The sequence below is a fragment of the Mastomys coucha genome, unplaced genomic scaffold (genome assembly GCF_008632895.1).
Source record: "Mastomys coucha isolate ucsf_1 unplaced genomic scaffold, UCSF_Mcou_1 pScaffold19, whole genome shotgun sequence".
NCBI lineage: Eukaryota > Metazoa > Chordata > Mammalia > Rodentia > Muridae > Mastomys > Mastomys coucha.
The window spans coordinates 24,056,384-24,083,369 of NW_022196901.1; the positions used below are offsets into that span (position 1 = coordinate 24,056,384).

Below are 26,986 nucleotides of genomic sequence, written 5' to 3' on the forward strand. Positions count from 1 at the left end.
GGAGGGAACAAGCTAAGGGCAAAGCCAAGGCCAGAGCGAGCACTGCAGCCATAGCTCCTGGGGCCTTTTTTAGCACCCTGACGGAACAAGGTCCTGGGGACTTGGCCTTAAGCAGCCCAAGACTCCCCCGGGTCGCCGCTTCGTGGAGCCCATGGACAGGTAGTTTTGCAGTCCCCAGCCTAGGGTCCCGCCCAACGCCCCGGGCCTGACCCCGCTCGACGCTGCCCAGAATCGGTTGCGCAGGCCTGCGAGATAAGGCGCGGGCCTTTGTTCCTCCCCAGCTGGGTAAACCGCGCTCTGGCCCGGGCCGCGCCCGCAGCGGGGTGTCACCCTGCGCACCGCCCCTGCGCCTCCCGGGACAATGGCTCGGAGACGCGCTTTGTCAGACTTCGTGTGTACCCGGGGAGGGGCGGCAGGTGCGCGGGTGGCGGAATGCGGGGTCGGCGCGGGGCCGCGTGGCTAGGAACTTCGTGGGTTGGCAACCCGGTGCCGGGCCGCCTCCTGCTGGATGCGGATTCTGGGAGGTGGGAGTGGCGAGCGAACGCGAGGTGGTGTGGGACGCGGACCAGAGCTGCTACCGCCGGCCCCGCGCGCCCGCGCAGCACACCTGGCGAGCCCTAATGTGATTTACGAAGTGAAAGTGTTAAACGAGGCCACCAGCTGGAGCCCGGGGCGGCTTTATGCGTTTTATTAGGTGTCCTATTATGGAAAATAAACTTTAATCCGACCATAAAATCCAAATCTGAAAAACATATTCGCCCTTGTAGTCTGAACACTGTAGCATTCTTGGTGCAGGCCACACCTCCGAAGGATTAATTTTATTGAGGGAGACACAGAACCGCGGGACTTTGATAGTGGGGGGCAGGGAGCATTCTTCATGGCACCCACACCTTGCAAAGCTTTCAAGAATGCTCCCAGCCCCTTCGGAGAGGTTTCCAACATCCCCAGGCCGCTTTCTAGGGCCACTCTCCTCCAATGGTTCCCACTCCAGCCCTGGGACTGACTCTAAGAACCGGTCGGAGGATGCTGTCAGACCAGCCCTGCACCCTGGACGATAGGAAAGGACTCCTGGGGCTCCTTTAACTGATACTCCTGAGAGGTATACGATGGACAAAGCAATGGGCTTGACTTGCAAGGTCTACAGAGTTCCAACCTTAATTTTTAAATGAAAAGAGAGAAGGGACATGGGGATTAGGGGATGTGGAGAGTAAAATGCAGAGGCTTGGAGTGAAAACAGAAAACACATCTTCACCTCGTTTTTTTTTTTTTCTAGATCGGGTCATGCACTTCAACCCACACTGGCGGCTGGCAGTCTTCCTGCCTGAGCCTTCAGAATGGTGGGATTACAGACTCCTGACACCGGCTTCATCGTTTAGATATAGTTCTCCTAAGTAGGTCAGACTGGCTCAGGTTGGCCATCCTCTGCAGTGCCAGGATGACAGGCATACGCCCCCATCTTCCTCAGCACCACTTCTAAGTGTTCAGTACAATAATGTTAACTAAACGTTTCTTGTAGGTAAAAGATCTCTAGGACTTTTTTATTCTCCCAAACTGAAGCTCTGACCCTGTAAACAACCCCCTGGATCAGTGGTTCTCAACTTTCCTAACCTGTGAAACTTTAAAACAGTTTGTCGTGGTGGTCCCCCAACCATAAAACTATTTTTGTAGCTATTTTGCTACGTTGTGAATTCTTATAGGCAGGATATCTGGTATTAGACCCCTGTGAAGGGTCATTCAACTCCCCCAACAAAGGGGTTGAGAACCTACTGCCCTAGATCCTCTCCTTCCATCCCTTGGCAACCACCAGAAGACTTTCTAAGTCTGAGCGGCCTAAAATGATGCCATGGGAGTGACTCACTGGTTAAGAGCACTTTCTGCTCTTACAGAGTTTGGAGCCCACACCTAAGTCCTCACATAATTGCCTGTAACTCCAGTTCCAGGGTATCTGGTCTGTTGCCTCTACCCTCCAAGGGCGCCTGCACTTACATGAACATACAAAGAAACATGTGTATACATTTAATTAAATGGTGCCTACAGAAGTGAAGTCATCATAGCATTTGTTTCTCTGTGGTGGTTTGTTTCCTTAGGCAGTGCATACCTGGACTCCTCCACACTGAGGCATGTGGCAGAGCCTTCCTTCTGTCCTTCATGGCATGCACATTTTGTTCCTAACTTGACTTGCAGTGGAACATCTAGGCTGCTCCCACTTCTTGCCTCTTTGAAACAATCACCTCCTAGAATTGTGTGAGTGCACTTGCTTCTCCTTCGGAGCATGCTGTCAGGGTTTTAGATTCATATTCAGAACTAGGACTTCTGGCTCATGCCTTAGTTTGGTTTAATTTTGTTGTTTGGTGGCACTGGGAATTGAACCTAGGGCCTCACACATGCTAGGCAAGCACTCTGCTGCTGAGCTATTCCCAGTCCAGTTTAGATTTTTTTGAGACACTTCTATATTGTTTTCCACAATGCCTGTACCACTTTAGACAACCATCCAAAACACAACAGATCAAATTCCTCCACATCCTCACCAACAGTCTTCTGTATTTGCCTAGGGCACTCTCATCCTAAAGGTTTGACCAGTGTTTCTCTTCCTAGCCAAGTCCTCTGTGAGTCTTGTGTTGTTTTGGTTTTTGTTGTTATTGAACTGTAGCTCTTTATTCTCCATGTTAATTCATTGGCTTGCAGTGGTTTATGTCTTTTCTAGGTGGACCTTTTTATCTACTGTGTTCTTCGTGGCTTTGAAAATTTTCAGTGATGGACTCCCATCTGATTTTTGTTTTTATTGTCTGTGCACTATGGGTCATAAAGATATAAGCTTCCCTCTGCAAACTGACTCCCATCTGGACACTGGGCAGGGGAGGGATAATGTGAAAAGATCAGGGGACATCTCCTCTACTTTTGGCTTGCTCTGGGCTTCCAGATCCTCTATCTGTCTAAACTGTCTCCATGGTCTCTGTTGCCCTCAAGGGTTGTAAAGGCTGGTGTAGTTTGTTCTATGGAATCGCTAAAGAAATCAGTATTCAGGGTCAGACTCCCACGCCAGCTTTGGGTTGTGGGTTCTATAATTGGACCCAGACTTTACAACGCAGGACTCTACAGAAGGGCGTTTAGATAGAAGGATTAGGCTTGGCCAGCTATGGGCTGGGTCACCTGAAGATATCTGCAAATGATGGTTGGAACTCAGGACGCCCACTATGTAGACCTAATTGGCTTGATTCTAGGAGTCCAAATCTTAAGTCTGCAAAGCCAAGGCCCTCCCACCCCCATCCTACTAGCCTGGGGTCGCAGAGACTAGAGTGTGGACGAAGGAGAGGTCCAAGGAGGCCCCTGCTGGTGGCAGAGCCAAGTCGGTGACCCAGAGTGCAGGAGCCTGGTCAGGGCGCGGCCCTCCCTGCGCGCCAGGAGGACTCCGGGCAGTTCGTTAGGCTGAATGAATGTGCACCGTGCCCGGAGTAAGCTAGGATGAGCCAGTGATTATATTTAAATTTGCTATAATTGATTTGAGGAAGAGCTACTGTGACAAGAACGAATTGATCATTAAATTTATTAGCGAGATAAATTCCGCCGCGATTAAACTGCTGGCTTGAGACACTGAGGCTAGCGCGGATCTGCGCGCCAAACTAAAGATTTGCTGCCCTGCTGTACCCGAGTAGGTTGAAATGGGAGGGGGTGTACTTATGGTTGTTTCTTCCTTCAGCGTTCCGCATGCCTTTGTTCCTGGGGAGCGTCTCCCCCTTGAGCTGGGGGGTACTCTGAGTTCCCAGGTAGGTTGTAGCCTTTCCATGCCTGGCTCTGGCCTTCCTCTTTTCTGTTTACTCAGAATTTAGGGCCCCAAGATTGGGAAGGCCATCCTCAGAGGGAAAGTAACCCCCAAAAGTGGAGCAAGCCTACGAAGAGATTGCTGAGGGCTGAACCTCGCTAATGTATTAGAAATTTTAAAAAACATACATCTTTTTTAAAAAGAAGAAAAAAGGTGACCCCTTTTCTCTGTGTGTCTGGCCTACTGCTTTCAGATTTTCCCATTTTCTCTCCTGCAGTCCTTTATTTTCTCTGCCAGTTGTAAACCCAGTCCGCATTAGCCCCAAAGCGTCTTTGGATCAGAAAGCTGCTAGAATCCTGGTCGCACGCGCTGCTCTCAGCTTCTGCTCTGCCTGGCTTCCAGACCCACGCCCCGCCTAGGCCTGCTAGGATTTTACTGAAGGATCCCAGGGTAATAATGAGCTGCCAGGAGGATATTAATCTGGCTCGGCTCTGAGATGGAGGAGTGCCCCGCTGGCCCCGCTGTAATAACCCAGATGAAACTCCAGGCTCCTCTGAACTCTCATCAGCTGAGAGGGACGAGGAAGGGACAGAAGCAATAGTAGGGGGCAGCTCGTCCTCACCCAGGTGTGGGAGACAAAGTGACCAACAGAAAGCAGACACTAGGGTGACTGTGAGGCGTCTCTTCTGCTGGTCTCGGGCAGAGGCTGGCCACTAAGATAGCTGATGGGAAATGGGAGCAGAGCACAAACCAGACCCAATGAACTCTTGTCCTCTGGCTGGAATCAAGACTCAGAGGCCCGCCTAAGGCTTGTCCCCGCATGTGTACGGCACATGGTTGGGGGCTGAGTGATTGATGGCGTTCGCTGCTGAGGTTTATTAACCTAGAGCCACTGCAGGCCCGGCGTGGAGCATTCTTGCTGTCCGCCGCTGTCCTCTCAGAAGACATTTATACAGATCCAACAAAATTGTTCCTGGCTAGCACAAGGGACATAGTGCCAGCGGAGGAGCCCAGGTCAAAAGGAGAATGAGTTGCACGACGCCATTAAGCGCTTTTCTGGGAAATGTGTTTGCTTAGCTCCCGCGATCCCTAGGACCCCAAATGCCACTAACACTTAGTTGCTGGCAGCTTATTTTCTGAAACATTCGAATACTATATTCCCATGCCAATGAAGCTAAAAGATCCAGCAAATAAGTGGGAAAGAAACTGTACAAAATCACTCCTCTAAGAGTCGCGCACAACACAGGGTTTAAGCCAGGCACCCAGCTTGCTCTGACACCTGGCCTCAGATATTTTTAGCAACATTTTACACCTGCGCCCCCACCCGCTCCTGTGCCTTCAGCCTCCGGGATCACTTTCGGTCTTGGGGGCCCAGGTACAGAGATGGTCCTGATCCCCATTTGCCATTCTGATTTTTACTCTTTGCTGATAATCACGAAATAGACATCACCCCACAACCAAAACAATCAGACCTCACAAGATTTGCATTTTCTGGGTAGCGATAAGCTAGTGGCAGAGCACTTGTTAGCTTGCACAAGGTCCTGGGTTCAGTCCCCCTCCTTCCAAAATTAAAGTTTTTTTTTTTCCATTCTCATCTAGTACAAAAACAATTTATTTTACATTCCATCTCCACCCTGGGGGATGGGGAAGCTAAATAATAATTTAGCATGCATAAGTAGACATTTCTTTCTTTATATATAAATACAATATACAAAAATACACTACCATTCTGAGATTTTTCAGCAATCTGAATGCTCATAACATAGCACCCCCACTCCACTACCCCCCATACATAGGCATAACACCTTTTCCCTCCCTTTGTTTTCAATTCTCAGCAGAATGGCTGTCTCCAAAGGAGGGTTTAAGTTTCTAGGTCACTTAACACTGTCGGTTTTTTGTTTTTATTTTCCCTTTCTCCGATGAAGGAAGAAGTGAGACAGGAGCCTCTCCTAGTAAGGGTAGGTTCTCACAAACACCTCTGGCGAACACTACCCGAAATTAAATGTAAAGGAACGAAGATCACATTGGAGCTCCTCTCTCATTCTCTCTTACTGTCCTTCGAGGGCCCAAAAAGTATCTGCACCCCAGGCCGCACCTGGATGCATGGTCCAGGGAAAGGTTGTCAGCCTGGCTGCAGGCCATAGGATAGGGTTGGAACTCCCGCAGCCCAAGTAGCCATCTTGCGCATCCCTGCTGCCTGCCTTGGGACAACTACTGGGGCAGAGGTTGGTGTCCGGGCCCGCCTGGTCTTGGGGGAGGCGAGTCGTCCTCAGATGAGCAGTCGGATGAGGCTGCTTGGACGCCGGCACCATTGCTGTACGGGAAGTGGTCCTCTTCTTCATCATCTTCGTCCTCATCCGGGTCACTGTCCCGCAAGTCCCGCAGGCGACGGCCGCTAGCCTTGTCCCCCGAAACCGGAGGCCCCAGCAGCTCCTCCTCCGCCTTCTCCTCAGTGCCGCCTTTGCCGGCGCCCCCGCCGCCGCCCTTCTGCTTCTCCGCCTCCTGCGCAGCCTGCTCTTTGGCCTTTTTGCTGCGTTTCCATTTCATTCGGCGGTTCTGGAACCAAATCTTCACCTGTAGGCACAATCTGGCGTGAGAAAATGGCCACCTGCATCCCCACGAATCCGGAGGGTGAGAGTGTACCCTTGCCCCTCGGCCCATCCTCGCCCTAGAAGGGGCTTCACTAGAGGACTAAGAAGCTGACTTCTCCACTTCTTCGCCCCTAAATCTACCATATTTAACAATAACCCCAGGGGTGTAGTGTCCCTAACTCTCCAACCGGGCGCGTTTTATGCTGTCTACCGAGGCACCAAGGTAGCTGGCAAGTCACCAAACTCTCAAGTCCGCACCTTTCTAGAAAAATAACCTCTTGAATGTGACCTGAAGGAGACCTCCAGAATAGCTTGTATATACAGATTCTCAGCCTGCTCCTCAACTTAAATGAACCAAATCTCCAGGGCATCCTAGAACCTCACCCACTGAAAATTAATACCCAACCTAAAGATAAAGAAGCTAGAACTCCGTTCCCCAAATCAGCACCCGTCTTCCGGTTCGTTGGGCGCGCACCTGGGTCTCGGTGAGCATGAGCGAGGTAGCCACCTCAAAACGCTTGGGTCGAGACAGGTACTTGTTGAGCTTGAACTGATGTTCTAGCTCCAACAGCTGCTGACTGGTGAAGGCCGTGCGAGGCCTTCGACACTTCCCCAAGAGGTTCGACTGCGCCTGGGCTGTGGACAGAAAGGGCAAGAGGCCTCTGTAAGTTTGGCCACTGAGGGCGAGGCAGTGTTCCACCCATCGCTGCCCTTTTTCCTCCCATGGTGCAACCTCCAGAGCCCACCCTACAGACTCTTCAGCATCAGTGCCCACTCCCCATGGCCCACATCTCAGACACCAAGTTGAAGTGGAGAGCTCATCTCATTTGAGATGATTAAAGATGATTTGAGAGTCCTGATTAAAGAGGGCCTGTTGCCTGCGTGCAGTGGCCACCTGAATGAACATTGCTAGGAAGAGAGTTGGTTTAAAGGCTTGGGTAGCTGAGCAGCAAGCAAGAGACCAAATCGCCCTTGTTCTCATGGAGGGCCTTCTCCCACCTCAAGCTGGAGAAGAACCCATCCTCTTGGTTCCACCACCATCTTAAAGCAGAAGAGAAAAGGGGCGTGGGCACGGAACGGTGAAGAAGGGAGAAAAGAAAAGATAGGGACTGAAGCTAGAGTCTAAACAGGCATTCATCGGGGTGTCTCCTCGCCTCTGTTGACAAGCTCCCTCCTCCTCCTAGTGCTAAAGGCAGAGGCTGAGGACTGGAAGCCTGCTGGGACGATTCTCATTACTCAGATTAAAGGTTGAGCTGTGAGTGGATCTGGCTCTCTGTGTGTTCCGGGAGATCTGTCCAGCTTTATTTACATAATTTCGCACGGTTACATCACAGAGAATTTTATGACCTCAAGATGAAACTTCCCTTGATTTCCCAGGAGTGGGAAGAGTGTTAGACAATAAAAGAGAGAAAGCAAAGGAAAGAAAAAGGCCAGCCCCTGGCTGGGATGAGCTCAGGCTCCCCTGGGATGGGTAATTTGCTTTATAGGAAGGTCCACGCCCCCTGCTTTAGTTAAACAAGGCTACAAATTCCCAACTTGACAATACATTAGAACTCTAATTAAAACGCTGTCTTGGAAGGGATCATTTGGGAAACAACCAATTAATGAAAACCAAGCTACTTTTCCCAGGCGAGAGGGAAGTCCCAGGAACAGAACATGTTCAGCCACCCTCTGCTTCATTCCTTAGTGCCCTTTGGGACCCGGGGCTCGGCTTCCTTTTCCAAATGTAGACCTGGCCATACTTTAAATGCCCACACCATGAGACATCATGAGCTGGATGTGCTGGCATAGGAATCCCACTTGCATGGATTTTAAGTGATCATAGGCTCCACAAAAACATCCCTTCTCGCCCAGAGACCACTTGTGTAGCCAGGAAACCCAGAGTTATAGAGGCCTGTTGTTGATCATTGGCCAGCTCTTCTCAGGACCACTCTGCTTCTCAGGCCTGGGAAGTCCAGCCATAGTGGACATCCGTGGGTAGCTTTCCATCTGAAACCTGGGTTCCTCAGCCAGGTTCAGATCCTGCCCAGGACTTAGTGGATAGGAATGATTTCAGAGATGTCTGAGCTGCAGCCCAACCGATGTTGATAGGAGCCTTTCCTCTTTGCTGAGATCAACAAAGCTGGCCTTCTTGGAGCCAAGCTGGGAAAAACCTGGGTGGCTGCGAGCAAACAAGTGTTCAGGCAGTGATTCTCTCACCCCCTTGCTACTTCTGCAGTTCTCTGGGGCCCTAGCTTTCTCTGTTTAGTCATGACCACCGCTTCCAGCAGAGGAATCTGAATTCTGGCAAGTGTTTATTTCTGTTTTTCTTTTTGCTTTTTTCCCCCTCCAGTGCCTGCATCTCCCCAGTCTAAACAAACCCACTCAGACGGAAACAATGGGGTCTCTTTGTTTGGGTGTTGGGCGGCTGACAGGAGAAAGCCATATACATCTTCTGTTCCATCCTGAATGGAAAGGCAGCCTGCTCCCATCCCAGTGGGGCACAGAGCAGGAATCAGAGCCAGGATGCCCTACACAGATGCTGCGTGTGCCAGGGAAGTCTGAAATGCCCTGCCCCCGCGCCCCCGCAAGGTTTTTCCTCTTGAGTGACAGAGAGGATGCAGAAGACTGGACCTTCTTTGCCCTCACCTTGGACAGGAACTCCTTAAGGTGTTGGGCACCTGGAGTTCCCAGCCAGGCATTTTTTATTTTCAGTCCCCTCGACTAGTTGGATGGACATTGTTTGGGAGGGCCCTCACCTTCAGCAACACCCCCCACACACACACACACAGAGACAGAGACAGAGAGAGAGACAGAGACAGACAGAGACAGAGACAGACAGAGACAGAGACAGAGACAGAGACAGACAGAGACAGAGACACGCAAATGCCTGGTCCTTCAGAGGAAGGTAGAGTCCTCACAAGGGCCATGGAAGAACTACTTCTGGACCCAGTGATGTGTCTCTCCGTAGCCTATAATGGAACCCCTGAACAAGTTCGTGTTCTCAGGATAAGTCCCCTGGTTTCAGTGACCTCCCCAAACCTGTCCCAATCGAGGCTAGCCTTCCCGTGCACTTCCTTCTCCAGTTTGCAGGTTAATCATTAGGTTTTAGCCTCACACCTCCAACCTCCCTGACCATTAAGACAGAAAGAGAAGGCAAGGCCTGCTCGTGGCCATCTTAATAATTCGCGGCTCCTTTCACGCCCTGTGGTCCACGGGAGGCCTCATAGGCCCAGGAATGAGCTACAGAGGCTTCGCTGCGCTTCCACAGCTCGCTGGGAGGTGAGGGCAAAAGGAAGAGGGTGCGAAAGAGGAGGATGCGCATGAGAACTGGCCCGTAGCGGCGCAGGTACTCACAGCTGAAGTCCGGCATCTTGGGCAGGATCATGCCCGCAGTAGACGCGCGTAGCCACTGGTCTAGTTGGAAGGTGCCGGCACCCAGCTTGATGGGGTCGGCAGGGTGCGCAGGGTGTGCGCCCTGCACCTGAGGGTACGAGTAGGAAAGCGCCGGGTGCTGGCCCGCTAGGGCGGCCGCTGCAGCGGCCGCCGAGTAACTGTAGACCGGGTGTCCGTAGAGAGCCGCCTGTGCGGGGAGGCCCGTGCCGCTCTGTGCTCCCCCTGGGTGCAGCCCCAGTGCCAGGCCTCCGGCAGCAGCGGCAGCCGCGGCGGCAGCGGCGGCGGCGGCTGCACCAGGGTGCGCGTGGTGGTGGGGAGTGCCCGGCCCACCCGCCGCGCCGCCGCCTCCTCCGGTGCCCAGGAATCCGGGCTTGGGCAGCAGAGCGCAGTGTGCAGCCAGCAAACGCGGGGGCGACGGGCTCTCAGCTCTCAGCCGGTCACCGGGCGCTGCAGTGGCCTCCGAGGACGCGGGGCTGCAGCTGCGGCTCGCCCCGCTACTGGTCCCCCCGCCACCGCTGCCGCCGCGGCCGGGACCAGACGCTGGAGCCGCGAGGGAAGTGACCAAGGCTAGAGGCGCGCTCTGCGTGGAGGTGGCTCGCGGGGGATCCACGGCCAGCAAGGCGTCGATGCGGAAATTTTTGGATTTTTCCATCGGCTCGCTTGGAGCTGACGATCAGGGTCCAAGGGTGGGCGATGCGGTCGTGTGCGGGCTTACAGAGACTGAGCGTGGCGTTGGCCAGCCTTGGGGCCGGTATTGTTACTGCGATTTTTTTTTTCCCAATAATCAAAGTCGCAGCCGGAAACTCAGCGGAGAGCGACCATGGTCCAGGCGCCTCCTCCTTGCGGTCCTCGTAGGGACCGCACTCCACTCACTAGTATGAACTTCCACGCGAGCGCTCTTGCGAGTTTGGGTTGGGGACGCCGGCTCTATGCTCTCAAGCGCTTAAGCGACTCCATCGAGGCCACTGACGCCTTGGTGGGGACCCGCGACCCTCCGTACACTTGAAGCTCAGGGCGGTCTGGGATTGGCGCGCTCAGCGGGGACCCGAGGAGGGGTGTCTGCCCGGCGATTGGCCAAGGGGCGCACCTGTCACGGTCCAATTAGCCTGCCGCCCCGCCCCTGCGCCCCCAGGTCCTAAGCAGCGGGTAGTGAACAGCGGAGGTGGCGGGAGGTGGCAGGTAGGAGTTTGGAGGCTGAACACAAGCTTGCTGCTTCCTCGCTGCTGAGAGAGTGGCGAGCGTCAGTAACCCTGGGTCCCAGTGAGTACCCCCCACCCCAGTCCCTCTGCCACCTAGCTCCTCCAGAGGCCGACGCCTCATCTTCCTCTACCTACTCGAGCTCCCTTGCGGGAGTTGTGGAATGTTCTGCACTGAGGAACTAGGTGGGTCCTCACCCCTGAAGTCCCCTTCATCCCGGTGAAGTGCTCAAACCGGAACCCTGAGCTTAGCACACTGAAAGCTGTTCGGTTTCTCAAAATCTCTAGCGTTCCTGAGTATTGATCACTTCAAGATGGCTTGCGTCCCTGTCTTTAGCCCTCAGCAGGTCGAACCTTCTTATCTGCCCTTCCCCCCAAAGTATCTGCCCTTCCCTGCCCTGCAAATGTTTGTTTGTAGGGTTTCGGTGTGTATAAATACGGTGTGATAGGTTGACGCCTACAAATCTTCAGTCATAGTAGAGAGACAACAGTTTTCCAACTCTGAGAGATGCACATCGACTTGAAGGTCGTTCGCACTAGTGCCACTGAGCTGGACCTAGGTAACGACCAAGTTCTATTGGACCCTTGCCTTGTTGGGGGTGTAGGGAAAGGGCTTTGCGGGAATTGGCCCAGGGCTGCACCCTCAGACTGAGCCAATCCGCAGGCTAAGGGAGCCACCATCAGGCTCTCGCCTCCTCCTGCCGGCAGTGTTCAGGAAAATCAAGAAAGGGCTTCTGACTGAGAAAGGTATTAGAGTGTGAATCCAGACCTCACCCTGCACACATAAAATGTTTACAGTAAAAGCACTTCCAGTGGGCTTTTTTTTTAATGTAACGAATCAATAGGTAGGTTGAGAAATCAAGCGGTCACTAACAGGACTTTCTCGATAGTTCCATTCTCGGGTATCTTCCCCAAACACAAGGGGGTAGTGGGAGGGAGTTCCGGGTCTCTGAAGCTTGGCTTCCAAACCAGGTGAGAGGTTAATAAAAGATCGGAAACGGCCCAGGGAGGGGCAGGAGAGATTGAACGCCGCGCTTCTGCTGGGATGAGTGGGGTTTTTATTATGACAGGGTAGTCCTGGCTGGAAAGTCTGGAACTGAGAGCCGGGAGTATCTTGGAGTAAATGCTGCACAGCTTTGCAAAGGCCTACAGCTAGTCTGAAAACAGTCCAAGTACATACCTGCTGTCTTTGTGATTAAAACGCAGCTCTGCCTCTTAGTGGGTTAAAGGGATGCTTGTGTTCCATGAGCACCTACTATATTCCATGTGCGTTCTGTAAATGTCATTCTAAATCTTTGTTATGATGCTACAAGGAAGATTTTTAATCATTTCTGTCTTGACCAAAGGACCATCTTACTTCTGGGGCCACACAGTTCCCATCAGCTACCCATAGAGTTTCTCAACTGTGTTTGCCCTAGTTCTTAATCCCACCTGACTCTGTGGACAAGATGCATCACAAAGCAGAACTGGTGTTCCCTGCCACTTCTTCTACCTTGGAAGTCCAACTAAGGTCAGTAAGGATGCTGGGATGCTCCACCTCCCCTCCCCTCCCCCCAGGATTCAGTCTTGACCCCATTGCATTTACAGAAGCTTGGGTTTAAGGCCCATGGGTCTTTTCCAGCTAAGAATCCCAAAGAAGCAAGAGAACCTAACCCTGGTGGTGCAGGAGGCAGAGGTAAGTGGATCTCTGTGAGTTTGAGGCCAGCCTGGTCTACAGAGCCAGTTCCAGGACAACAATCAAAAAAGCTACACAGAGAAATCCTGTCTTGAAACAACAACAAAACAAACAATCAAAGGAGGAGAAGAAGGAGGAAGAGGAAGAGAAGGGTGGCTGCAGATGAGATTTTCCTGGGGTGGACCTCACTGGACCTGAATCCTCTCTAAACCACACAACCAGGGTTGGTTTTGGTGATGATACAGTGTTAGGTCTACTGAGGTTAGGCACGGATTTCCTTAGTAAAGTCATCCTAATAGAGGAACCCATTGCCTGTTTGCTGTGTAGGGGATGTGATCCAAAAGCTTCTAAATCCCTTTCAAACTCTTCCCACTTTGTCTGGAGTTTGAGAATCCACCAGGCCCTAACCCACACCAGTCTCCACCACCTGTGGGCTGAGTGAGGTTATATCAAGAGCCCCTTAGGTGAAAGGGAAATTTGCATACCAGACTTGATGGATATATTTCTTTGTCTGACGAAGTGGGGGTTGGACCAAACAGACGCTCTGAAATCAAAGGGCCTAAATATGATCATATATTCTGCTTCTGTTTGAGCATAAATTAATACATTAAAGTGCCCCAGGAACTTGTATCCTGAGAGGTGGGTGTTGGGAGAGACACTGGGGGTTATCTGGAACTGGGATCTTTGTGTGTTTTACAATGTGTGAAGTGAGCATGCTGGGTCTCTTCCTGTTCCCAGTGTCTATTGACCCAGCCCAGCTGGCTTTGGGGCAGTCTAGGACTGAGCTGGGGGCTTACTAGGGTATCCTTGAGAGATCAAAGGTCTGGTCCCAGAAGCATTCCTAATCTGGTGCCTCAAGGTAAGCTCCCTTCTCCAGAAGCCCCAGGGGGCAAATGAGGCTCTTGGAGAGCAGAGAGGAAGACCTCTCCTACCCAAAAGAGGCTGGAACTTAAGGCCTGGTGTACATTGAATCAGTTAGCTTCCAGTCATCTTCTCTCTGTGTTTAGCTAGCCAAGATCTCTCTTTTGGGTCTTACATTAAGTTACTGAATATAACTTGCAACTGAGCCTCCTCTTATTACTGAGAAAGGTGTGTTGATTTATACAAACAACCACAAGGAAATAAGATGCTGGGATAGGGGGTGCAGTGGCTCCACAGTTCAGTGCTTAACAGTGAGTGTGGCTCTTGCAGAGGACCCAAGTTGGGTACCCACCACCCACTCACACTCACAACCACCTGCAACTCCAGCTCAGGAAATTAGACTCCCTCTTATGGCCTCTTTGGACACCTGCATTCCCATAAACTGACACAAACATACACATAATTAAAACATAAAAATAAAACTCATAGGGTACTGGAAAGATGGCTCAGCGGTTAAGAGCACCAACTGCTCTTCCCAAGGTCCTGAGTTCAAATCTCAGTAACCACATGGTGGCTCACAATCATCTGTAATGAGATCTGACGCCCTCTTTTGGTGTGTCTGAAGACAGCTACAGTGTCCTTATAATTATAATAATAAATAAATCTTTAAAAAATAAATAAATAAAACTCACAAAAAATGTTACAATCTACAACTTTTACACCTAGCATTATACAAGAACTCAGGACAAAACCTACATGCACCCGTGTTCACAAAAGTCAGGCTAGCATTGATTCTTTTACCGATCACTTACAAACACTCCCCTTTCAGTGGAATGCAGTAGGTATGAAATACAATAGCCTTTAACAAAAAGGCTAAGAGCCTGGAAGCGTGGCTGGGAGACTGGATGGAAGGCAGCATTCCCTGTGCTTCTCTCCACACACCTGCCACTTGTCTGGCTGTTTCCAAAACTAAAACAAGCAACCCCCTGCCCACAGCAGCCTCATGAAGAAAGGTTCATAAAGATCGACTTCTCAGCCCTTTTGAATCTCCATCTCCATGAGAGTTAACTAACATCAACATCTTAAGGCTTCCCTTCAGGAAAATGAGCCTGGAGGATGTAGCAAGGCCAGCGAGGGCCAGGACACAAGCCCACAGTGGTGTGGGAGGGTATTTTCCCAGGCTGAATAAGTAGCTCGGGAGGACAGAAAGCAAGCAGGGAGGGTGAATGCTGGACATGGAAGGCGACAGACCAACCTCCTTCAGATCCAGTGTTCCAACCTGAGGGGAATTGCTCTTGCCAAGGACACTACTACCCAGTCCTTTTCTTTGCCAGCCCCTCCTTCTCTGGAGCACACTTGGATTTCCTACCACTCTTTTTAGAAAGCATACTTCGACCTCTCTACTGCCTGGTCCACCCCAGGCCATTTTCACTGGCTGCCCTTCCCCACTGGCCCCATTCCTCCTTATAAATAAATAAATAAATAAATAATAAATCCAGCCCAAACTTGGGCTGTAGGGGTACAGGAAAAAAGACAGTAAGATATAAACTTGAAAAATCCCAGCAACATACCAGTATTCTATGTTTGAAAATTTACTCAAAGTTTCGGGCTTTTGCTTGTTTTACTGTGTACTTAGAACATAGAGAAGAGCCTGAGCTCAGCTCTGCACTGGATTCTTTCTGACCCAGGAAGCCAAAAGCCTTTTCAATTTCTCTTACACATCCTAGAGGCCATTAGGTATGGATCCTAAGGAGAAACAAAGCTAAGGGAGGTCACCTCAGTTCTTTTAATCAACTAGAGGCACCCTCAGAAGAAATGAAAGACTTCTCAGGAAACCTGTGCTTTTGCTCCAAGATCATACTTCATTTTACTGCAAATTCATAGTGTAGTAGCAGGCTCCAAGTGGGCTATGCAGCCCTCTCCCCGCCCCGCCCCGCATCCTCCCCGCCCCGCCTCCTCGACTACCCACCTGCAGGGCTTGGTAAGTCCTCCACAGAAAGGATCTGTTTTGAAGTGTAGAGCAACTTCATGAAAACCCAGCTTCCCGTCACCGGGTGATGCACGGGATGCACGGTTCAGAAACAAAGTCTAGCTCTGAAAAAGCTCTGGTTGCTGACCTTAGGGCACTCCTATAACTTTCTAAGTCACTTGTTTGCCCCTGATCAGGCAGAAGGAGGAGAAGGTTACACGACTGGACACTGGCAATATTGAAACCCCAGGAACAAAGTTTACAAACATCTGGAAACAATGCGATTCATGTTTTTAAAATATAAAAACAGCCGGGCCGTGGTGGCACATGCCTTTAGTCCCAGCACTTGGGAGGCAGAGGCAGAGGCAGGTGGATTTCTGAGTTCGAGGCCAGCCTGGTCTACAGAGTGAGTTCCAGGACAGCCAGGGCTACACAGAGAAACCCTATCTCGAAAAACAAACAAAAACAAAAAACAAAAAACAAAAAAATCATATAAAAACAAAAGCAACAAAAAGTGCCTAGCCTCAACTCCACCACTGACCCATGTGATGCTGGTGTGCATCAAAGGAAGAACTCAGATACACAAACACAGATGTTGCTTGGGAACATTTTAATGCCTCACTGAGTGAATTTTTTAGTGTGTTCTGACTTGAAATTATGGTGAATCAGGGTGTACTAATGCCCAAGTCTACAGCAGATAATGGCAGGAAGTCTTGACTAATTGGTCTATTCACTACTTGCTGAGGTGGCAGAAGCTAAAGCTACAGGAGGCAGAGTGAGGACAAGGAGGAGGGGAGGGGACGCTGAGCCACCTCCTGTGCAGCATCTTAGAGCTGGGAGAGGTGGGAGTTGGGTTTATTTCCCAGCACAGGCACCTAGGATCAGGTTCACCCTATCCTGCCAAAACCCCCTACCACAGGAGTAAGCAGGCCCTGTGCCAGAAGGACCCAGCGGCCACTCCAGAAGGACCCAGTGGCCACTCCTGAAGGACCCAGTGGCTCCTCCAGAAGGACCCAGTGGCCACTCCAGGAGGACCCAGAGGCCACTCCAGAAGGACCCAGTGGCCACTCCAGGAGGACCCAGAGGCCACTCCAGAAGGACCCAGTGGCCACTCCTGAAGGACCCATTGGCCACTCCTGAAGCTCTTCCCAAGAGTTGCTTTCCTTAGGGCAATGATCTCACAAACTTGTGGAAGGAAGTACACCTACCTCCTACTCTACAGATGGACAAACCAAGGCTCCAAGATGTCCAGGCTCTTTGCTTAAGAAGCACAGAATAAAGTTCCAGGGGCTCTGGCTTTGATTTCTGCACTAGGTTTGGTCCATAATGTAGGTCAGTGCACTGGCTGTTAGAATCATTATGATTTTCCCCACCACCCCACCATCTCGCTGGTTTGACCCAAAACAGCTACATCAGAGATGCCTTCTTTGCCTTTGGTGTTTCTAGGCCCCTCTGGGGGAGGGCATTCTTTCTCTTTCCTTCCGACAACTGTTCTTGCAGACTAGTAGGGAGGGAGAAAGACCCACGTTCTTCCCTACCCTCCCTACAGTCTCTGGGGTCCTGTGCTGCGGGCAAGATAATTTGGCTAATGAACTCGTTAAAGGGCCCCTGGTGACCTGCCCTGGCCTCCCCTTGGCCCATCTGGGAAATTCCACTGAAAGGCTGAGAGCGCTTTGCAGCTCCACTGCCGTCTGTCACTGCAGAAGGCCTGAAGTAGGCCCCTTACATTAAAATAATTACCCAACAGGTGGCCCACTCCCTACAACCAGACGCATCTGGCTGGGCCTGGAACTGCTGTGAGAAAGGCCTGCCCAGGGGAGGGCAGGTCAGGCTGGAGACTGGGAGAAGAGAGAAGGACCTTCGCAGGCCTGTGGATTTCTGGACACCCATCAACTGGGTGGCCAAGGCCTTGGGAGAAGGTGGCTGATTGGATTGTGCCACCACCCACGGTCTCTGTATGCTAGTGACAGAACCGAACCTCGAGCTCTCTTCTGATTCCGAGGTTGGTGCGCGTCCCGGTATTGAGCTACACACCCGGGGCTCTCAGGAGAGAGCGCCAGCTATGCCAGCATCCCCGCTGGAGACTGGAGGAAGGCAGCTTAGGTAGCACATCGGAACATGTGTCCACATGCGTGTGTGCACTGAGCGCGCACTGAGAGCCCGGGCGCAAGTGTGTATATGTGTGCAAAGTGCCTCGTTGTTCACGCGAAGAGACGTCGTAGAGAGTTGAGGAAGTCCCCTGCAATGTAGCTAAAAGGAACAGCGCGCGGCTCCAGCGCGCGGCTCCGGCCCGCGGCCAAGCCTATTGCCAAAAACACGTATTACATTGCGACATTCTGTAAATGAGATAATGATACATAAACCCGATGATCGATGTGGCGGGCCTGGATGTCTTCTCTAAATTAGCTGCTCACATCGACTGCTAATAATGTGAGTTTATGAAAGCAATTTCGGTGCAATCGGCGAGAGGATCTTCTTACTCTAATCAGCCTGCCTAGCTAATGGAAGAGGAGGTCAGGCTGAGCGTTATTGACACGTCCGTGCCCTTAAACCTGTTTCCCAATAAAGCTGATTAGTTTTTGTCAATTCATCAGCTAACTACTCTGGCTGGAAACAAATCAAAGCTGTATTTGTTCAATAGAAGCAACAAGTCACAGATCAGCACCATTCAGGGGCCGCGCTGGTCAGGACCTGCCTGAGGGAGGGATGTCCGTGAGGCAGTCACTGACCTGGAGAACTCTAAAATGAGTATGGTAGGTAGAACTGCGTCTCTAGAGTCTTCTTTCCTTCCCTCAGCCAGGGCTGCAGGTGGACTGGCTCCCGGACTACTCTTTCCGATGTGGAAACTCTATTATTCAAGTTGGACCAAGCCATACTCAAGCAGGACGGAGCCTGGGAAGGGGACAGTGCAAGGGAAAGTCCACAGAGGCTCTGAAGATGCTTCTCTCCTGTGTGTCCCCCATGTGTCTATAGGAGGGCGTGGTGTAGGATATCAGACCTGTCGGGCAGCTGGAGGACAGGCTTGTCTGCAGCATGCTGCCCACCTCGCTTCTACTCCAGGCCAAGGGAGGTCCCTTCTGACTGACTGATTTTTTTTTCAGAGAGAGGAATCCAGATAGGAGAAACTTTAGCCTGGTGAAAATACAGGGTGTGAATTGTCCCCTCACCCCCTCAATCAGGGCTGTAGGTGTGCTTCGGTGGGTAGGGAAGGAGGCCCTCCCAGGCCTCCCTCAGCTCTCTCCATTTCTTGACAGTCCAGTGACCTCTAGCCCTGGCCCTTAGATGAAGAAAGGAAGAGTGCACTGTCCCTTTAAGCCCCCAGCCAGGGCCGCCTCTAGGGCCCCATCCCCCTTCAATTTAATTTCATTAAAACAGAGCATGAATATTTCTATTAAACCTAAAATGAAATATGAAGCCATTTAGACTCTGCCTGCACCAATCACCCAGATTTATGACTTTTATTCATCACATCAAGAGCTTGGAAAAATGAATTTTCTTTACGCAGGAAGGAAATAAAACCTCAGGCTTGGTCATTTCCAGAAAGCTGTTAATTTGACCATGTGGTAATTACTTTCACAATTAACTAAAATACAAATCAATTTGACAAATTGGGCTAGTTTATATATTAATTAGCCTGCTTAAATTTATTCATTATGAAAAGACAATTTAAGGGGACCTGGAGTGTCTGTTTTATTGCAATAAATTATTGTAAGGAAATGGGACTAATAAGATATCATAATATTTAAAGATATAGTACACGTGTGGGGTGTGCTTTATTGACAATTTCATTTTCCAATTAGTAATTTTGTTGTAATATATCTGCGGACCCCGTACTCCTGGCCAGGGAGACAGGATCCCCCAGGGCCAGGGCGGTCAGAGTGGCCAGTCAGAGCCCGCGGGAGTGAAGGCCAGGTCCGCTAAGCAGCAGGTCCACTCCCACACAAGCCCTGGGGTGCAGCAAGCAAGCAGCGGACCCAGACCGGGATGCAGTGCCCACAGACTCCTCCTCTCTGCAGGTCGCGGGGCTGATTTAATAGAATGTCGATAGAATCATTCGATGCCTTTTAGCTTGTGATCTTTATAAATGTCCCTCTATTAAATTAGAAAATGATTCTCTTCTCGTTTAATTGTATTCTTTCGTTTCTTATTTTCAATTAATTAGTCCTATCGACGTTGCAATATTTTAAGCGACTGGAGTTCGTTTCCAGTTAGAATATATGGGTCAACGCATTCCGTTTTATACTCGACAGAACTATATAATGTGGGTTTTAACTACTCGTCCCCATTTGTCTTAAACACCTGGCCCCCTTGGGTCTCCTTCCTGGCGTTGGTGTGCCCCTATGGCCCCTCTTTGCTTCCCTGCTCCCGAATGCACAGTTCAGTCCGAAGGGCCAGCTGCCAGAACCTTTGGAATTTTTTTGTTTTACACGCGTCCATTGAATTGAGTTCGGGACAGACAGATCTGCAGAAGGTACCAGCGGTTTATGTTCCCCTAAAGTGGGGAAAATGAGGATGCTAAGCGGTGGTGGTCCCTGTCCCCTCGAGCCCTCTTTGGCCCTTTCTTTCCACAAGGCCTCACTTTATAACCCTAGGTAGTTTCCAACCCTGGGGCTACATAGCTCAGGTTCGCCCCCCGATGTTGTGCTATTCACCTTGGGGTTACAAGTAATGTTCCACCATTTCTACTCATAAAATTACTTTTAAATATATGGCTTTAGGTCCCTCTCCTTTTTCTATCTTGTCCCTTTGCCTTTGCTGTGGAGGGACATACATGTGCTTTAGGCCACATAGCCACCAGCTACCAGCCTTTCTCCCAGCCCACGGGCAGTTTCCTCAGCACTTCACACAGTTTTGCATGTGCATGGCTGCGTTGTGGTTCAGGAGGAGGGTGGTCTGCTGACTGCATACCCGCAGCAGGTGGTCTTCTCAACACCTCTCCTTGTTTGTTCTCCCCTAGGTTTGCATCTGTCGCACCAGAGGCCAAAAACCTCTTTTCTCCACATCCTGAGGAGCATGAAGTTAAGAAAATGTCTACTTTAGGTTAGGAATCGCCTCTCTGGTGTCCTCATCTTCCTACGGTAGAAAGACCGAGCTTCCTTCTAAGGCCTATGTCCCAAAAGACCTACTGTGGATGGGGAAGGTGCCCCTCTTCCTCAGCAACAGCCAGACCAGAAGACTTCCTGTTTTTTAGTTCTGCCAGTCACAGGGCCGGCTGACTTGCCTCAGGTATTCGCCATTGAAAATCTGCACATTTAGCCAGGCAGTGGTGGCTCAAGCCTATAATCCCAGCACTTGGGAGGCAGAGGCAGGCGGATTTCGGAGTTCGAGGCCAGCCTGGTCTACAGAGTGAGTTCCAGGACAACCAGGGCTACACTAAGAAACCCTGTCTCGAAAAAACAAAAACAAAAACAAACAAAAAAGCAAAACAAACAAACAAACAAAATCTGTGCATTCCAAGCTTCTTGGCTTACCAGATAAAAAGAGGTAAGTGGCCTCTCTCCAGACTTAGACCTTTCTTGAGGCACCTGGGTACTCCTTCCACAAACAGTAGGGGTGTGTGTGTGTGTGTGTGTGTGTGTGTGTGTGTGTGTGTGTGTGTGTGTGTGTGTGTGTAATATTTCTATTGATTCTCTGGGAGTTTCCAGAGAATCTCTTCCTAGTACTTCCATGTGTGCCTCCTCTTGTGACCTGCCACCCCCCCACCACAACAACAACAACTAAAAAAAGAAGGAAAAAGAAAAAGAAAAAGAAAAAAGAAATCAAGTCCACTTTGTATTATCTTTATACTCACTGGGACAAGGAGAAATTCTCAGTGGCCTGCCCCTTAAGCAGAACTGAGTCCTTCCCCTCCCACAACACCTCCAGAGGGCATCACTTGTGGAGAACTATATTTTAGTATCCCCAACACAGTTTTTAAAAGTTCTGCTCAATGGCTTCCAGTCTATGCTCTTACTTTTTTGGAGTGGGGATGGAGGTGGAGATAGAGGTTGTCACAGAAGCCTTCCATGTCCCTCTGAACTGTGTATCTTCAGTCATTGATGATATTACAGCAAGTGTAGCCTCTCTGTTCTTCACAGTCAGTGGGAGCACAGTACGTGGGCCTCCACACAGTTTCTGGCAACAGCACTGACCACTAATTCAATCCCCTGCAACAGCAGAACTAGCTGTTCTCCTGTTAGTCCTCTTTCTTGAGGCACCTGGGTGCTCCTTCCACAAACAGTAGGTGTGTGTATGTGTGTGTGTGTTTGTGTGTGTGTGTGTGTGTGTGTGTGTATGTGTGTGTGTGTGTGTGTGTGTGTGTGTGTGAATAATATTTCTATTGATTCTCTGGGTCCCATCTAGTAGGACCCAGACAAGACTCTCTGAGGCTGCCCCAGGTGACAGCAGGGCCACCACAGGGCTTCAGGTACAATCACATTTTTAAGAGAAAGTAGAATTCAGGTCTCCTAGAAAGGGTAGCTCATAGCTTTAGTGCTTGACAAGATGAGAGCAGAGCCTTTTCACAAGTTTTCAGTGTTCTCCCCTACAGCAGGGAAGCTTTCTCAAAGGACTTGCAAACACCCCCTTAATTCTCCCTCAATCCACTGGGAAAGTACCCTCTGCTTAGCTTCATTTCTCTGGTTCTCTCAGTGTTTGTCCACTGACAAGCTAAAAGGGATAATAAATTCAGCAAGTTCAGAACACTAGCTGACAAACACCAGCCTGGCAGTTCCTCTTCCATCCTGGACCCGAGCTGGGCTAGGTGGATGGAGCTTCTTCTCACGAAGATACTCAGTCTGAACGATTACAGCAGCTGCCTGAGACAAGCTAGAGCTGTTTGCCAGAGCTCACTTGCCAGAGTAAAGCAAAATCGACTTAACTTGCCAACCAGCTTTATACCTTTGAGTTTCAATTTCAGCCTTCTGAAATTTTTACCTTGCCATCTCCAAAGTCATTCTGACAACTATAAAATAATCAAATGTAAGAGAAGCGTTTCCGTTTGTGGTTTTTAAGATATGGCTAAAGCTCATGGAGAAGAGCGGAGAGTCCTTTCTAAATTTATTTTTAAGCCAAGTGGTAGTTGTGCACTTGGGAGGAAGAGGTAGGTGGATCTCTGTTCAAAGCCAGCCTGGTCTACAGAGTGCTTTTCAGGACAGCCAGAGCTACACAAAGAAACCCTGTCTGGAAAAAAATATTATTAACATTTTTACTTTTTTTATATTTGAGTGTTTTGCCTACATATTAGTATGAACATCAGGAAGTCGTCGCATCTCCCAAAACTGATGATTGGAAGCAACTCTTAGGAGCCAGACTCATCCTGTGAAGTGCTGAGGCACCTCACCTCTCCAGCCCCTCTGTGACTACTGTATGTGATCAGACCCACTTTACACAAAGGAAACAGGTTTACTTCATTTCTCCCAAATCACACATTGATTGGGTGGCATAGTCAGAGTTTGAATCCGATTTGTCTTAATCTTGGTCCAGGTCCTTCAATGGCTGGGGACTGAGGGTAGACTACACAGGAGAGGTGTGGCCTGTGATTTGTACCCTGTAAGCTGACACCACACTTGTGGTTTAGTGCATCCTACCTGAAGACTAACCCCAGCCACTTGTGAGATCTTAGCGTCAGTCTTTATCTTTCAAGAGTTGCTGGTCTAGCTGCACTGTAGCTCAGTGGACCGAGTGTTCGCATACTTTGCATGAACAGAAAGTATTCCACCCCTGGGTTTACAAAGGCTCCGTGGTACCCACCTATAATCCCATCATTCAGGAGAGAAATATTCCAGCAAACAGATGCAGCTGCAGAAATAGGATTTAAAACTCACCATGAAACCCTTTTATGAAATAATGGTTGTAGGCAAACAGGAGAATTCACCCTCCTCCTCTATTTTTTAAAAAAATAAAGTCACGGCTTAACCACCTGTGTATTTGCAACATTTTATAGTACCAAGTGGTAGGAGTGGAGGGGATCTGGATGGAGCGCCTCACTGCAGCAGTCAGTTGGGGAAAAGGAGTGTGACTAGCCACTTACACACAAACTAGTGAAGACTGTAGGGATGCTGAAATGTGAGGGTGGGAAAGAGGATGAGCAGGTGAGGCAGGGCACTAGATGGAGACCTGACAATCATTGGATGCAACTCCTGAAAGGCTCATATTAAACATAAATACACATAAAGATTTTAATATAAAATCCAAATTGCAGATTACAGAAAAGTAACCAGAAGAATGGAGATGATAATCATTGGAGGAAAATAGGGGTGTTAAAGGAACAATTGACAAGTCCACAAAAATTGCAATGAACAATATGATTTGGTATATATGTATTATATTGCCACAGTCAAGTTACCTGTTCTGTGTGCATACATATGTGTCCTGCCAGACAAGATTGTTGCTGTTGAACTGCAGCCACCATGTTTCACATCTCTGGAATCTGTTCCCTTTGTTTAATTAGAAGTCTGTACCCTCAGACCAGGGTCGTGCAGAATAAACAGCATTCTACTCTCAGCCTGACTGTTTGATTCTGAGGGCGAGTCTTCCTTTGTATAACTTACCAGATTGCCTTTATGTGTTATCCATTTTGGATCAAGGGTAAGATGGAATTCCTTCTATTTATGGCTGAATAACATTCGGCAGTGAACACACTGGCATCTGCTGGTGAGTTTTTCCTGTTGTGGCTGTTCTGAATAGTTTTACAATGGACACAGGGATGCAGATACTGCTCTAAGATGTTGGCTTGATTCCTTTTGGAAAATGCTTAAAAGTAATATCACTGGATCATATGGCAATTTTATTTTTATGTTTTTGAGGAATCTTCCTGCCAGTCATCCTAGCAGGAGTAATTTACACACCATGGTTGTATGCACAGGGTCTCTTCCCTCCACACCCTTTCCAAGGCAGGCCTTTTGTCTTCATGATTACAGCTTTTCTTTCTTTCTTTTTTTTTTTTTCCAAGACAGAGTTTCTCTGTGTAGCCTTGGCTGTCCTGGAATTCACTCTGTAGACCAGGCTGGCCTTGAACTCAGAAATCCAACTGCCTCTGCCTCCCAAGTGCTGGAATTAAAGGCATGCACGACCATGCCTGGCTGATTTCAGCTTTTCTAGGGGTGCTTTTGACCTGGGACTCCTTGGAGGCTGAGGGTGGGGGGCTGATCTGCTTTTTTTTCTCTTCTTTTCTTTTTAATATTCTTGTTGGGCATTTGTGTTTGCTGTGGGAAGGTGTCTTTTCAGGTCGTTTGTCTGTTCAGGGATGTTTTCTCTCACTGTGTAGCAACCTTTTCATTGTGGGCATTCATCTGCTTGGAGAGTCTATTTTTGTATTTGTTGTTCATACTTTTAGTTTTTAAAGATTTATTAGTGTGTGTGTGTATGTATGTGTATGTGTGTGTATGTGTGTGTATGTGTGTGTGTATGTGTGTATATGTATGTGTGTATGTGTGTGTATGTATGTGTGTGTGTATGTATGTGTGTATGTATGTGTGTGTATGTGTGTATATGTGTGTGTATGTGTATGTATGTGTGTGTATGTATGTGTATGTGTATGTATGTGTGTGTGTATGTATGTGTGTATATGTGTATAAGTATTATGCCTACATGTATGACTGTGTGCAATATGTATATCTAGTGACCTCAGAGGCCAGAAGAGGATAACAGATACCCTTGGGACCTGAGTTACAAACAGCTTTAGGCTGTCATGCCAAATCTGGGCTGTCTGGAAGAGCAGTCAGTGCTCTTAACCACTGAGCTATCTTTTAAGCCCCTTATACTTATAGATAAACACATTAAAACAAAAACCATTTCCAAGATTGGTTTCAAGGAATTTTCCTTGGGATTGGAGAGATGGTTCAGCAATTAAGAGAATTGGTTGCTCTTCCGGATGATCTGGATTCAATTCCCAGCACCTGCATGGCAGCTCACAACTCCAGTTTCAGGGGAACCAACATCCTCTTCTGACCTTTATAGGCACTAGACACACACATGGTACATATATATACCTACAAACAATACATCCGTACACATAAACAAATTTTTCTGTAGCCTTAGCAGTCCTGAACTTGCTCTGTAGATCAGGCTGGCTTCAAATTTACAGAGATCTGCCTGCCTCTGCCCCCCAAGTGCTGGGATTAAAAGCGTGTGCTACCATCTCCTGGCATAAACTAAAAAGAAGAGGAGGCAGAGAGAGAGGGAGAATTTTTCTTTTAAAGAATTGTATAGGTACAGGTTTCATATTTAAGTTTTTAATCTATTTGAAGTTAATTTTTGTGGTGGTTGATGCTAAGAACCCTATTCACTCTTCTACTTAGAGACACCCAGTTTCAACATTGCCCTTCCAAGTCCCAAATCTTAGCACCCTGATCAGATACTGGTTAAGTATGAATATGTGGGTTTATTTCTGGGTCCTTGATTCTGTTCTATTGGTTCAAATGTCTATCTGTAGATGGTACCCATACTGTTTTGATTACTGTAGCTTTTTAATGTAGCTTGAAATCAGAGTGTGATGTCTCCTTGTTCTTTGGTTACTTGAGGTTTATTGTTACATAGGAATTTTAGGAACTTTTATTTTCCTTCCTTCCTTCCCTCCCTTCTTCCTTCCTTTTTTCCTTCATTTGTTTTTTCTGTGACTTTTTGTTTGTTTAAAATGTTTTAAGTTTGTTTATTCATTTTTTTTATGTGAATGAGTGTTTTTTCTGTATCTATTTATGGGCACTAAGTACATGTATGTCTTGTGCCTGCAAAAGCCAGAAGTGGGTGTAGTATCTCCTGGACGAAGTTATGGATGGTTGTTTACTACCATGTGGTTTCTGGGAACCAAATTCAGATCCTCAAAAAGAGCAGCTAACACTCTTAACCACTGAGCTACCTCTCCAGTCCCTGTTTGACTTTTTGGGGGGAGGATGGGGAGTAAGCTTCCATTCTGCAAATCCAAATGGATTCATTTATAATCTGGGCTAGCTTTGAACTCATGACAATCTTTCTTCCTCAGACTCCCAATATCTGAAATTACAGGCATGCAATTAAATTTTTTTTTTCTAATTCTGTGAAACCCACCCCTGTAATTCTGCTAAGAATTTCATTGAATCATGAGATCTTTCTGGGCAATACAACATCTTTCAGTGTGAATTCAGATGCATGAATTTGGTCTCTGTGATATTTGCCTTATTGTTTGTAGCCTTCTGTTTCGTTCATCAGTGGCTTATGGTTTCGAAGTATGTGACCTTTCAACTCTGTTGAATCTATGTATGTTTCTTCTTCCTCTTTTCTTTCTCTTTTGCTCCCTTTTTCTTCTTTTCTCCCTTCCCTTTCCTTTCTTCTTTTTTTGTCTTCTGGGTTTTTGTTGTTTGTTTTCTGTTTTGAGGGAGGGTCTCTCTATCTATTTTTGCTGTTTTGGAACTCGCAGAGATTCATCTGCTTCTGTCTCTTTCGTGCCGGAATTAAAGATGTGCCCCTTTATGCTTGGCTATTTTCTTTTTCTTTATTTTTTGATACTAGTACAGATGAAGTTACTTTAGTTGCCTTTTCTTTTTTTTAAAAAAACTTTTATTGCATTATGATGAGAAAAGTTACATGATTTCAATTTATCTG

The 26,986-nt window shown here is 48.7% G+C and overlaps 1 protein-coding gene and 1 long non-coding RNA gene across 2 annotated transcripts in view; one reads left to right on the forward strand and one right to left on the reverse strand.

Annotated features, from left to right (window-relative positions):
• LOC116097598 overlaps window positions 1-1,522 on the forward strand; it is a 15,117-nt gene extending 13,595 nt beyond the window's left edge. Inside the window, exon 2 of the long non-coding RNA XR_004121482.1 lies at window positions 1,274-1,522. This is a non-coding gene — a long non-coding RNA (uncharacterized LOC116097598). The remainder of the gene's footprint in view (window positions 1-1,273) is intronic.
• Window positions 1,523-5,926: 4,404 nt separating this feature from the next.
• Window positions 5,927-10,672, reverse strand: Mnx1 (motor neuron and pancreas homeobox 1). The gene is made up of 3 exons (XM_031379910.1): window positions 9,688-10,672; window positions 6,827-6,987; window positions 5,927-6,334 (listed from the first exon to the last, which is right to left on the reverse strand). The coding sequence occupies exons 1-3, from the start codon at window positions 10,376-10,378 to the stop codon at window positions 5,972-5,974; spliced, it is 1,215 nt and encodes a 404-aa protein (XP_031235770.1). The 5' UTR covers window positions 10,379-10,672; the 3' UTR covers window positions 5,927-5,971.
• Between the last annotated feature and the right edge of the window lie 16,314 nt (window positions 10,673-26,986).

What these genes read in the sequence shown, in the direction of transcription:
- Mnx1 (XM_031379910.1), bottom strand. Translation starts at nt 10,378, where the DNA reads ATGGAAAAATCCAAAAATTTCCGCATCGACGCCTTGCTGGCCGTGGAT. An exon ending in CAAGATGCCGGACTTCAGCT is followed by an intron (nt 6,988 to 9,687) that starts GTGAGTACCTGC and finishes TTCTGTCCACAG; the next exon opens with CCCAGGCGCAGTCGAACCTC. An exon ending in TCATGCTCACCGAGACCCAG is followed by an intron (nt 6,335 to 6,826) that starts GTGCGCGCCCAA and finishes TTGTGCCTACAG; the next exon opens with GTGAAGATTTGGTTCCAGAA.